Below are 14,511 nucleotides of genomic sequence, written 5' to 3'. Positions count from 1 at the left end.
GTGATGAAATACTAGGATATGCAAATAAGCATTCACAACATTCCTCTGGAGAAAAAGCTCACCTAAAGTTGAGAAACAACTCCACAGTAAAAACAGGCAGACTTAAAATTAGAATGAGGTGGGACAAATGTGATACAGGTCACCAGTCTCTGGTTTGGTGCAAGAACAAAAAGCAGACAGAAATAAAAGCCTGGAGAAAAATTGTGAACAGGTGCAACGGCCAGTAGAGATAAAAAATCTTGTACTGCCTCAGACAGATGCAGGCTGGAGGCAGGATCCCAAGTCATGGGGAAGGAAAAGGGTACCAGGGATAAAGGAGGTGGGGAAAGAAATAGTAGGACAAGTCCCTCTAATAAAACCCAAAAAAACATGGAACTGTAGTGAAAAATTGCCAAAGGGCAACAATATAAATAAGTCAAGCTCCCACTGGACTGGAACCCTCTGGTTAGTCTTTGGTACTCTTGGCAATATGCCCATCAACATTGAATAAAATGACGAGATGAGAAACCCCTGGAAGGAATACAGAGATGGGTAGATAAGGACCAGGACGGGAAAGGAATAGGGCATATCATGGCTCTAACCAAAGAGGAAAGAGTCAAGTGTTAACACACACAGATTACACACAAGATTCCAAAGTCTCAGATATATGATCAAAAACATATTACAAAATAAAAAATACTAAAATCCCAAAAAGAAAGAGGCAGCAAACGTACCTAGGACAAGGTTGCATTAAAACTCAGAAAATCCCAATTACAATGAAACCACGAGTGTAAAGGGAAGCCAAAGACAACAAATGAGCCAACATGGAAGTAATAAGGAATCATACAAAATGGGGAATTGAATAAAACATAACATACCTGAAAAATCATGTCGAAAAATGCCCTATTAGGCCTAGCAGATTCTACAAGAGAGAGGTAGGGAAAATTACAGCGAAATCAGGTGGTGTAAAAAGGCTATCAAATCTTCATTGGCCTAAATAGGTTTGGCTTGTTCAGAAGGATTAGTGGGGCAAGTTCAGGAGAAAAAGAATGAACCATATAACGATCAATCTCATGATGGATAATACCAGAAAAATCCAACAATGAACCTCCTCCACCTGCAGCCTGTGAAAATAGTGCTAGAGGTATAACACCTGAGTGGAAACATGGACCTCAGAATGCATTGTAGAAATATATGAATCATACAAGTGTTTGATGTAAAATATGCAAGTGTGAGACAAAAAAATTAAGACTGGGAAATTAAGTTAAAATAAAAGATTTCTTCAACGTCAGGAAAAAAAAAAATAATAATGAAAAAATCCCACTTCAGAAATTAATCAATTAAAATCATGATTCACGTGAAGAGCACCAAAAGAAAAAATATCTGAATTGGAGTACTGCCAAACAAGAAGTGATAGTTTGGTAGAATTTAATAGAGGGAGTTACATACATCATGAGAGTATACTGTTCTCTTATTGTTTATTGGTGGAGGGTTGATACATGATGATTTGCATGAGAGATGCATTCTCCAATGGAGGAGAAATAGAAGGCTTGTGACATGCATAAATATGTTTTTATACATAGAGGGCAGCACTGAAAAAAGAATAGTTATTTCTGTGAGAGGAAGTAAGTACTGTATCAGATAGAAAAAAATTTCTACTGTTGAATAGTTGGTGAAATATACTTTCTAATGGTTTTTTTATATAAGTATACAAAACTATGACTAAATTGGTTATTTTAGTGTATCTTAATGAAAATTTCAGAAATTACTATCTGAAAATTATTTTCATTTCATGAGCACAACAATAATATTATTCAAGCAAAAAATGAAGCACACCCTACAGTTTAACCATTTCATTACCAAGATATCACACAGACATGTATATCCAATATTATTTACATACGCTTTTCTTAATTGTTTTAAGATATCTGTGATACATTGAAAAAATAACATTATGATCAACCTTTAATTACTATAAGGCACTGAACTAAAGTGCACCCATGTCAGTATAAAAGTTATATTGAAAAAATTGTAGTTACACAAGGTACTCATGCTGGCAATAAAAAAAGTTATATGATGAATATGTTTACTTACAATCTTCTGTCGAGTTATGCTCCTACTAGAACTATAAGAGCTAAAGATAGCATTGTTCTTTTGTCTTTTCAAGGTTGAAACAGACTGTGTTGCATTAACATCTAGAGTTACAGGTCGTTTCATGGAGGTAGATGGATGCTGCACAGTTGATGTTGCCATATATTCATCTGACAATGTATTAAACAAAGATTCTTCATGGTGTGTGACTGAATCCGATTCAACACTAGATTTACTGTCTTGCTTTTGACGCTTCAAATCACATTTTGGATGTCCACTTTCTTTTTCCTTTAAAGACCTTTTCCTAAAATTATTTTAAATTTAAATTTATTTGTGGTTTATTTTTTACATAGCTTGCTTCTGAATAATATTTAATTTAAATATCTCATTTTGTTCCTTAGCCTTTATGATACTGTATTAGTGTATTTACTTTGTCATAAAACATAAAACAAATTATAAAAAAGCAATTATAAAGACAAAAAGAATAATTAATTGAATGTTCAAACATTTTTCAGTTGTACATAGTAAAACTGACGAAACATAGTGAATAAAACAAACAAAAGTTTTACAATGTACAGCTAGTAAAAACTTGTGTGAATTTTAAAAAACATAGTTCTTTCTAATACTTAAATAATTGAATGATTTGATATGATTTTTTTACTTTACCTAAACATGATCAATACATTTATGAAATTTTGCAATTTAAAATATCACTAGACAACTTGATAATATACACCACACCTACATCTAACTAATTTTTGGTTAAAGGAAAATCACTCTTTTGAGGATTATTAATTAAAACTAGGGTAAGTTGTATTTCTCAAAAGAATAAAATCAAGCTGCGGATGTGAAATACATGTAATATGGCATACATATACAGTAATAAAACATAACAATCTATGAACTTAAAATATGAACATGATACACATACAAACTCCACAGTTTTATTATCATACCTGCTTTCTCGCAAAGCAGCAATAATGATTTTAGAATGAGATGGGCTAGGAGGAGACTTCTTTGATAATTCACCATAAAAATAGTTCCATCTGCAATTAAATCAAATTGAAACAAAACCATACTCAGTGTAAATTTGTAATATAAAAGCTAACAAAAAGAATAAATGAAAGGAGTTTTCTTAACCTTTTGTTTTATTGCTTATAAATTAAGCTTGTCTACCAGCATTATCAGGAAGTAAAGCTACAATGAACTAGAACAAGATTTTAAATACATTATTCATTGAACTTTTGATGTGCTTTTGAATGTTAATTACAGATATATGTATCTTACAAGTCTATGTAATCTTTCTAAGTAAAAACATATAAGGACTGTTCATACCCCCCCTCCCCTGATTGATTTTTAGTTTTGCTCTGATCAGAAGTTAATATTAATCTTTGTAAGCTAGTATTTTTCATTGATTAATAATTCCCATGTTCAAGTACTTATGAAAAGGCCTCTGACAGCAACAAAAGCCATGAAAAGTATATATTCCTAGACATGAGTCAGGGTCCTTCAAAACCTCTGAACCTGTGCATCACAGTCCATAACAATAAGAAGCCAGAGGTGGCCCCCACAAAATTTTGAATTTCTAGGTTCTCTCTATTGCAATCTAAGAATATTTTGAGGTCTAATGTGGATTTAATTAAAGGCAATTTAATGCTTATTAAAATACTTTCAAATGTGTGAATATCTGAATTTCACTTATGTTGCCTTCTACCATGGTGGAGACCCCTTTCCATATGCAATATGTGCCATACTTTTTTGGGAGGGTTTAAGAAATTATAATTTCATAATGTTCCAAAACTATACACAAGTATTGGTTTTTACATGTACATATTTACAGTGTATTTGCAATAGAGAAAATTGCACTTAAAATTCATTACCCATTAACAACTCGTAGCCTTTGGCTCTCTCTTCTACCACTATACTAATCAATCCAAAAATTTCTCAATTCCATTTGTTTTTCACTGTAACATCTGTTTCCCCCATCATATTAGTATCTTTTTTTTTGTTTTCTATTATCTGGAACAGCACATTACATATGTTATAATAAAATTTACACAGCCATTTAGATTGAGCATTCTAGCAAATGACCTTTCCCTTGGTACAATGACTATGTCAGGAAAACCCACCTCCGCAATGACAAGTGCAAACATTTCTGGGCATTCTTTTCACCATTTTTGATAAAACTGACAAAAAATGTCCCAAGCAACATTAATATTTATCCTACTTTTATTAGCCATCCAGTATTTCTTTAAAATACCTTGCAGTTTTTAAGAGCTGCCTCTCCTAAGATTGAGAACAATGATAGTAAAACTTAAGAGCTAATTTCAATCAAAACATCAAATATGACATTAAAATTGTTAGTTACACCACAATTTTTCACACAAGTTTAATTCACAATTAACATAATAATAAAAAAACAACATATAAATGAAAGAAACAAATTTAAAATCCCTGATAAAACCCCTGAAGAATAGATGGGCCATTAAAAACATGTCAGCCTTTTTGAACATTTCCCCAGACAATAATGCCTATTTCATAACCAAATAATTGAAACTGAAACTTACCATAAACAGTATAACCTAAAACTACTTGTGTTAGGAAGTTATAAATAATTTACCAACACAGAGAAGTTATCAACTGATTGATAACTTCATTAATGTAGAAGAATGATTACTTATAATATTGATCTTGTTAACAAAGATTACAAAAATTGAAGAAACTCTGGTGTTAGTAACATGTTTGTATACATGTATCCATTTTGATTGTCAAAAGCATATAATCATACTTTATGTCAAAAAAAAGCAAAACTTATCCAAGTTAAAGTGAATTGGAATCATTTATTTATGGAAGTTAACATGATGGTTTTATAAACATTCATCATATTTTTTGTCAGCCTGAGTCTGTTTTAAACAGTTTTTATTATACGATTAGTAAAATGATTATGTGATGGTGCTCAAGGGGATTATTATGCATGGAGATTGTGTCATTCTCCTTTGGTAGAGGGCTACAGCATCATTATAATTACATCATAGGCTGATGCAATACACAAAGACACATGTAGGGGTGAGAGTTTGTTCAAGGCCTGAGGTATATATAGGAAATTCCACAGCAGTTGCATGCAAGGTAATAGCTCTTAGTGGTGCAGAGAGGTAAGTAACATTTCTGAATGTAACTTTACAAACTGTCACTAAATGGCAGATAGTGCATGATTACATGATTATTTTGTTATAGGTTAAATGTGTTTACTTTATCTGGCAGGGACATGTTTTTAATAAATATAACACAACCAAATCAATACTGTGAAGCTTCCTTTTTCTAGAAACACCATATTTGTCAAACTGACATAAAAATAATACATAACATTTTTCTCAAAGTTTTCCATCTGAAACTTATTATGATATAGAGCTATTTACTGTTTCACTGCTACTATGTTTTGTTTCAGACAGCAAAAATATACTTTAGTATTTGGTTAGCTTGTGACCAAAAACAAAAAATGCAAGTGTGATAAACATCATGTTTTTCTGTGGATATGAAAAAAAAATGTATCAATGTACACACAGATAAAGCATTACAACCGGTTCCAAACAAACAATATATACATATATATGGGTGTAAGAAACAAGTTTTGTAACAATTATGCAATACATCAACAGCCATCACAAAAGAGCATCACTGCTGGAAAAACTAGAACGGACTTTCCAAACAAGTGGAGTCTGACATTATTGTGGAAGGACTTGGGAACTTTGAAGATATGCATGGCCTACAATACAGAAATATAAAAGCAGAAGGAGACATAAGCATGTCTAAAACAACAGCAAAGAAGTGTAGTTATAACAGGAAGGTAGTGAAGACAGAATGAACCAGAGTGGCACACTAGAGAGTGTGGGAAAAAAATACAACATTAAAAATTTCTTCTGCTATTGTCAAGTGACATGTTAACAATGATGAAAAAACTTAATGCATGCAGAAACTGATTACCCATATAAAGAAAGAATGCATCTGAGAAAAATGGAAGGTCAAAATCTGGAAGAGACAAGCATTTTGGTGAGCACTCCTTACAACCAGATTTAAATGATGATGAGTTTGAGAAGGCTAGTCAGGAATTTTTCATACAACTGCAACTAACAGAAGAGAGAAAAAATTTGTTAGAACAAAATACACGTGATTAGATTGGAAATGAGTTACAGATTTTGGAAAGAAGCTAAAGTTATATCATCAGAATTTGGATGCATTTGTAAAACGAGAGAAATAATTTCCTGTAAAACACAGTGTCGGTTGCTTTATTCCCCTGCTTTCATCACAGAGGTCACTCAATATTAAAAGAACCATGAATACTTTGCTATGAAAGACTATGAAAAAAAAGGAGTACAAATTCAATGATATAGCATTTTAATCTTAGCTTTGAGTTTCTTGGTGCATCACTTGATGGACTAGTAGGAAGGTACAGGATACTGGAAATGACTTGTCCCAAAACAGCAGAACATTACACACACCACATATAGTTGTAATTTTTGTTGCTTACTTACCATTTCAGCCACAGATCTTTAACTCAAAACTAAGATTTTCCTTAGCTGAAATGCCTCCATACAAACAAAAGCTATCTTTCTCATGCATCTGCCTATGAGATTTGTATGCCACTAGCCTTGAGATAATTCCCACCTAATTTCATGTTTTAATGTGAACTGTGTTGGTGCATGATGACATCCTCCACCAATAGAAGGATTACACAACCTCCATGTGCAGAAATTTCCCCTATACACTTGCATTCATGACATCTTCATTCTTTGATGAGGCAAGACAAACAAATGTGCAAAAGTAGGAAGGTCGGGTGGGAATGTGTGAGAAGATATCTATCAGAATTACATTTTCAGATTAGGAAAATGTTAAATTCTGAGATGGTAACTCACCTCTCACACAGAAAAGCTAGAATCCAACATTGAATTTGTGCAAAATTATACTTATATGAGCACCCTTCAGAAAGCACCTAAAGGGAAGTCCATGGAGAGTGACACTGCAACTCATCTCAACCAAGGTATACTCTTTGCCCAGAACATAAGAGGGAAGAGGCAAAAGAGTCCCATGCATCACAGGGATGGGCATCAGGAAAATTTGACCATCTGAGCAAGTGGTTTGTGAGCCATTTGTGTAGTCTGGTTTGGGGGGGGGGGGCATTCAGACCATACCTTGTGTGCTTATCTTAACTCTACTGAGCAGATGCTAGCTGCAGGGAGAGGGCACTTTAGTTATGCACTATGGTACTTATTGTGAGTGCTCACTTCAGGTCTATTTAACAGGCTGGTTGCAAGAGAAGGGCACATTAGTTTTGAAACATGTTTTGCTCACCTCAACTGAACTGAACAGGCTCTGGCTGCAGGAGAATGGCACAAGTGGTATGAGTTACAGTTTTGAGAGATGACCCACACTACACTGAGGGTCACCACTATCCCACTTCTCACCATATTGTTCTATGTCCAACTGGCAAGGATTCTCCATAGTCCACCACAGCAGTGATTATGAACTATTAAGTGACAAGAGTCCTGTGCTAAACACAAAAATGGAGGGGGGTGAATTTGCATTGGGGAGACCCAGAAAAATGACCAGATCCCCATCTATTCAAGTAATCTTGAAATTCCTGAATATCTAATTTATTCTTAAAAACCACAAAAGTATTGTCAACATATCTTCTATAGAATATTTGTGTGGGCAAGGTAATCTCCACTTCTCCTCGGAATTATGGGGAGGATGTGGAACAAACTACGCTCAATCAAGGAACAAGGATGGGACCACTCTGAATTCGGAATTACGAGGAGACAATGGTCCCTCTTCCAGGAATAATGTACTGAACCAAGATTGATTAAAAAGAAGGGCCACCCTCAACCCAATCGGATAGCCGAGCATCAAATCTGATCCAGTATTACAAGTAGGCTCCAGCGTAGGCTAGTGTCGCACCTACTGACATCTGGAAAAAAAAACATCCAGGGCCATGGGTAGGAAAGCCCACAAATTTGCCCTTTTCTCCAAGAATAAAGTCTCTCATACACTCTGGAGGAATAATCTCTGTCCACCACTCCAGTGACTAGAAACTGGGTGTGGTAAGGACTTCCTAGCTCCATTAGTAGAATATGGGGTGGAAGGGAGGTGGTGGTAATGCGAGTTGTGGAGCCCTGAAGAACAATGCTCTGGAAATAGTGCAATAGATGAACCAAGTTCTCTAAATTTTTAAAAGCAAACCAACCCTGATTTATTCAATCCAACGATCAGCAGGGACAGGCAGGATCCCCTTATACTTTACTCATGATAGTCCATGAGTGGCGGTCCAGTATAGTACAGTAACACCACCCAGTCTATCTCTAGGTGGTCTTAAGGTCTCATTTCTACAAAGCCTGTTGTAACATAGATGGAGTACATTGTGTTAATGGTTGATAAAAACACATCTCCCGGGGCAACACTCATCACAGAGTGGGATCCTGTAAAAAAGAGGTGAGGGACCCTGGAAAGTAAAGAAGAGACAATACTAGTAATGAAGATACTCACACCTCCTTATAATCTAGTGAATGTGGTTAAGATAGCTACAGGGGGTAGTCAAAAATCCTTAGAGGAAGGCACTGCCAGATCATGCAAATAATGTGAGATAAAAGTATTGTAGTGGTAAATGCATCAATCATCAGTGTCCCAAACCAAGAGCAAACATAATGGAAAACCTCAGGATGTAGCATACATTCTATCAGGAGATCTGGTTAGATTGAGACAATTAATCTGCCACAAAATTTATCACCCCCAGAACATGGTAAGTTGGTAGGATAATATAGTTGGAGTGGGTCCAATAAAGAAAATTTGAAAACAAAGAGACCCATACTGAGTGCCCCATTGATGGGAAATGTAATACATCACCGTGGAATTGTCAAAGTGAAGCATGATGATTCTTCCTCTTAATAAGTCCAGATCTTGAGACATTGCCCTTTAAACAGCAAAAAATTCTAAAACAATGTGTAGGGAAGCCTCGTCGTCCATCTATAGGCCCTGGAATTCCTGACGACTGAGATATGCAACCCCATCCCTGAAGCGAGGCATCAGTGAAGAGAGGAATCTTTGGGTGAGGTGGTGACAGAGGTACACCTATTGTAGTATTGTTCCCATCTAACCATCACTCGAATGCTCAAAGTATCTTTAACAGTTGTAACAAAGAGAAACCCATTAGTGAGTGCTTTATCGAGAAAAAGTGATAATATTATCTAAATGATGTACTTATATACAGTACCAGGATAGAGGGCATAGTGACATAGGTGAAGAGTGTCATGACACAGATATCGTCAAGGGTAATTAAGTGGGGAATAAAAGACTGGAGCAAGCAAGAAAAAATCAGACCAATGTTAGATGGACAAAGGAAGGAAACCCTAGCAGTCGAGTAATAGCTGTAGTGTGAGAAGAGGTACGTACATTTTGGAAATTTAATTTGTAAACTTAGCCAATGGCATTGGCAAACTTTCAGATGAAATTTTATTTGTAAGATTATTCATGGCATATTACTACTACAAGAAAGTGATTTTATGACTGACAAATTATGAAAGTGCCCTTATGTGGTTTGACTTGGAGGTGAAGTTCATTTGTCACAGTACAGGAATTTCTCATAAAGAACTGAGTTACTGACAACTTTATCCACCTTTTGTTTCTAAATAAATCAATTCATTAGCCAGAGATTATCACTAGAGGTGGGTGAATCACACCCTTAAGATATAAACTTTGCAAATTTTATTCCATGTTAACAAGCTAGGGGTAATTAATTTTAATTAATACCTTTGTTAGTGGTAATTAGACTCATAAAAAGACAGTAAAGATTTTTGAATTAAAAAAAAATTCAAACTATTGAAGAGTTTAATATCAACAAGTGTGTTAAATTTCATGCTGGTATTGGCTTTAATGCTGAAGTGGAAGCAGAATGAAAACAAACTAGACTTACTTTTAGTCACTTACTAAAGGTTAATTATTGAAGCTTTTAAGACAAAAATAAGTTATCTATGTAGAAATGAGGCTAATCTTTCGATTTAAGCTAAATTCTAAAAATGTGATTTTTGAAATAGTGGGGATGCTTTTTAAGGGTCAGTGCTACCTTAGGTTGTATGTTAGTCACTGAATTAAAATTTATGACCTAGTCTATATAATATAATCAACACCATTAAAATCAATCAAATCATTAGCTATAGATTATTACTAGAGGTGGGTGAATCACATCCTTAAATTATACATTAGTCACTGACATTACAATTTAAGGCCTAGTCAACATACTTTAATCTACATCATTTAAAACAGAATGTAAATGACAATAACTTTTGTGACAGATGAGCCATATTTCTTAGTTAATTATGTCACATAACCATGATTTATGCTTAATATGAATCTACTCTCTTAAAACACTTTAAGGGGATTAATTAAATGCTTCTGTAGATAATCCAGAATGTTTTTAACTCAACAGTTAATAATAAATGTGTTGATTAGCATAATTTTTTTTTTCATATCAGTGAAACTATGAACACCAAAAAAAGTTAGAAGGAGTACATTCAAGTATTATATTATGAATATCATGTGGTGATATTTTTCAGAAGCCCAAAGTACCATAATTTAGCTAAATAATTTCTTCATAATGTTATCTGAATTTTTAAGCCTACTTAAAATCTTCTCAAACTAAATAACTAAATACCTAGAGCTAGAATTCTTCAGAACATCAGGAGGAGCAATCTTTACCGTTACAGGACGATGAGCCATTGGGGATTTTCTACTGTCCAATAAAGCCAGAGGATTTTTTTGAAAATGTATAGATGGAAACAAACCAACTGAAGAATAGTGATCTTGATTTACTGGATATCGTTTTTGATTTGTCAAAAATATGCGTCGCCTTTTAATAGCTGTTTCAGTAGGATTCCTGTAAAAGCAAACCTGCATTTAGATGTGACCAAGAATAAACACAAGTCGAAAGTTTATCAATATATTATGATAATCTACATGATAACAAAGCAGCTACTTACATGATACACAAGTGCAAAAGTAAAAGAATTAACAATATTTGATATACCTAAACTATAAGTAAAGCATATCATCTACTATATCTCAAAGATATATATATTTACTTTGACAACACAATATTTCAAGCTGTCAGTACTAAATTTGTGTATTGAATAATTCAAAAAAATCTCATGCAACATCTATTCAATTACAGAACACAGTACTCATATCAATTACTCAAATCTTCAATATATAAACTGTGTGAAAACACTGTAAACACAATAGTAGTATAGGAATGTATTTGAACTAATTTTAAAAATGTGGTTTATCTCAGGATTCTGTACTAGGTCATTTGATATTTCTCCTTTTCGTTAACAACAATGATAATGGAATAACCAGTAAAGTGGTTATATTTCCAGATGATATTGCATTCATGGCCATTTCAAACTTTACTAAAGATGCTGTAGATTTTCAAAGAGATTTGGACTATTTGGTGAACTGTGCTAACACCTTAAAGATGCCTTTTAATTTGATTACACATACGGATAATTTATTTAGGTATTTATTGTTTAATTACTATTTGGTAGCTTCTGCACTATTAATCATTAGTATCAGTACCAGTTAACCCTATCAACACGGGTCAAAGGCCATGTCATCGTGTTTGTTGCCTCGCATTCAAAATTTTATTAAACTACTACTTTATGAATATATGTCATTAAGTTTGGTATCAAATTGTAGATTATATTTCAAATGTTAGTATTATACATTAGTTAATTTCTTAATTTAAAAATAAGTATTGAAAACACACCTAAATATCTGTGTTTGTGAGTCACTTTGTATGTTGAATGCAGCATTGGTTCAAATTAGATGTTTGTGATGTCCAAATACAAAATCTATAGTTTCTTACGAATTAGAAGCTCAAATTACCAAAATAGAAACCTATCTTTTTTATTTGTTGAGATATTGCTACATTTACTGAATCAAACACAGTGGCCCCACCCACCTCTTTCCATTATTGGAAAACTTACTTATATACACGTACTTTTGTCTATGATGTGTGTAAAACCAATCTAAAGCTCAGAATGTCCCACTAGTCGTTTTTTCGGCTTTTGTGAAGTACACGGGTGGCAAACTCTTTCTTTTCATGCTATATTTCAAGCAGTAAGGTTCTGTATTTTAAGAAAAATAAGTTGAAGAACTTATTTGTAAATAGTAATAATGTATATACATATATAATGTAGTATAACTGAAATGTGACTGTATTTTACAAAATACTAGTCCACTAAAACACAGCCAAGACAGGTCACTTTGTAAAGGGCAGTTCTATATTCTTGGATATGGTAACATAAGTGCACGTGCAGCACATTATTGCAACTTCTGTAATGTTAGCCAGGCACAGCTGAAAGGTCAATATAATATAAATAATAAATACATATAAATGTACAATGTTATGAGATTTAAGCTATTTAGACTAAACATTTTTGTTTTCATATTATAATTTGTAGTCATTCTAGAATGAAAAAAAACATAATTTATATTTATTTCCTAACTTTTTATGGTGGTTACGAGGTTGGTCAAATTGACTGAACCCGTACAGAAATTCACTAGTGAAAATAACAGATAAAATATAAAGTTTTTTCTTAAAACATGTTTGATAATTATTTGGAGGTTATAAAGATTGCGCATGTGAAAATTTGAAAATTTTCCGAAGCATAAAAGCATTTTTAATCTTAAAATCAAAATTACTTTGCATGCTGGATAGTCAACATTTGAGAAGAAAAAAAGCATGAGAAAAATATTACTTAACAAATTATAAAATTTAATAATGAAACAAAAATTATATTTTGTGTATGAAAGCCTTGTAATGTTTGTTGATAATCTGCAAAATTTCGTGAAGATATGCTTACTAATTTAAAAGTTATAGCATGAAAACTATAACAAGCACAAAATAGTTACGAGGTTGGTCCATGGGACCGAGCTCGTGCCGAAAGAGTTAATGAGTAATTACAGAATTGTTGTGCTCATTACTTTAAACAGGATATTTTAGTGTTAGTTTTATCTGCAGTTTAATCTATAAACTCTTGAAATAGCTTTAATATTAGTTAAACATGTAATTATTGGATGAGTAGATTGGTAACAATGAATGAAGAGTAATAATAAGATACAATAGCTACCAGTATTGGACTTTGTTTGAGAATTGTGAGCTTGATGGCAATTTCAACAAGCTTAAAAAGATACAGTACATTACAGTTGCAAAGCTTACTTACATGAGAATAATTAGATATAGCATTGGGGAAGATAGTGCCATTAAAGGGGAAAAAATTGTAAATTAGGAGCAGAAAGCAACATGCGAGAAACTACTTTTTGTAGTATATATAGTAATGTAAATATATGGGTGTGTTAGGCTAAGGATTCTTCTACAGTAGGTGTCTGCGACTTGTTGGCAATAAATTTGACAATAAACGAACATCACACATTCCATTTGTTTTTAAAATATGATATATATATATTCGAAACAACATAAACGTATGTACAAATTTCTTTACACCATGAAGATCATAGTTGTATCTTAAACACTACAAAGTTCTCTTCTTTTTGTCTACATAGGCCAGTTCAATTGCTTTAGAATTCAGTTGACAAGACGAACTATTTCTCTCTATTTTTATTCCAATAGTATCCATTTATAATTCACTTATGCTATTGCTTGAGTACTGCAGTTGTATCCTGAACTTCCAATAATCATCTGCCTTTCGTCAATGTCCACATAGGTGGGTTCAATTAGTTTAGAACACCCTTTGACAAGACAAATTATTCTCATTATCTCTTTCAACTGTTAATCTCACTCTAATATATCAACCATTAGGCCATTCACTCCCACAACAGTTAACTTTACGTTTTCTAACTTTTCTCTGACCGAACTTCTCTTTCATGTGACTTTACTTTTACTCTTTCTCTCTGTTTCCGCTCATCTGGTTGCAGCTACTTATACATCTGTCACTTAGGCCTTCTAGAAATCTCTGTAGCCTTGACATCAATGGATTGCACACAATGTTCGATAGCCTCGACATCAATAAATTATGAATACAAAATAAATAAATTAATAATACTACCTACACAAAACAGTCTTTTATATCTGATACAACATAAGAAATGTATAGAGTTAGGGTCAAGGTTGCCTTGGGTGAGTGTGAAGAATGTGAGCTCTAGGTTTACAAGAGTGCATATTTAAGGCTATAGACGTAGGTTTAGTTGAATCAGCTGACAGTCTTTAGTAGTTATAATATTTTGGCAATTGTTTATAAAGTTAAAATCATAAATAATATTCAACGTTAAACTGGAACACAATTAAAAACATTTTATATAGGCCTATCTATGGTCATCAAAAAGTTGATGACTCTACATGTTTCGACATTACAACATCATCCTCAGGGGTGAATTACA

The 14,511-nt window shown here is 33.4% G+C and overlaps 1 protein-coding gene across 2 annotated transcripts in view; it reads right to left on the bottom strand.

The window, feature by feature from the left end:
• The window catches only part of LOC106465403 (putative GPI-anchored protein pfl2), a 53,186-nt gene that overhangs the window by 28,684 nt on the left and 9,991 nt on the right, over positions 1-14,511 (bottom strand). For both annotated transcript variants that reach the window (XM_022393299.1, XM_022393300.1), the window contains exons 2-4: positions 10,769-10,990; positions 3,027-3,116; positions 2,074-2,374 (exon numbers count right to left, since the gene is read on the bottom strand). In XM_022393299.1, the coding sequence (XP_022249007.1) occupies positions 2,074-2,374; positions 3,027-3,116; positions 10,769-10,990 (613 nt within the window). The remainder of the gene's footprint in view (positions 1-2,073; positions 2,375-3,026; positions 3,117-10,768; positions 10,991-14,511) is intronic.

This window comes from Limulus polyphemus, unplaced genomic scaffold (assembly GCF_000517525.1).
Source record: "Limulus polyphemus unplaced genomic scaffold, Limulus_polyphemus-2.1.2 Scaffold1932, whole genome shotgun sequence".
Taxonomy (NCBI): Eukaryota; Metazoa; Arthropoda; class Merostomata; order Xiphosura; family Limulidae; genus Limulus; species Limulus polyphemus.
This window is presented reverse-complemented; position numbering and strand designations above follow the sequence as displayed.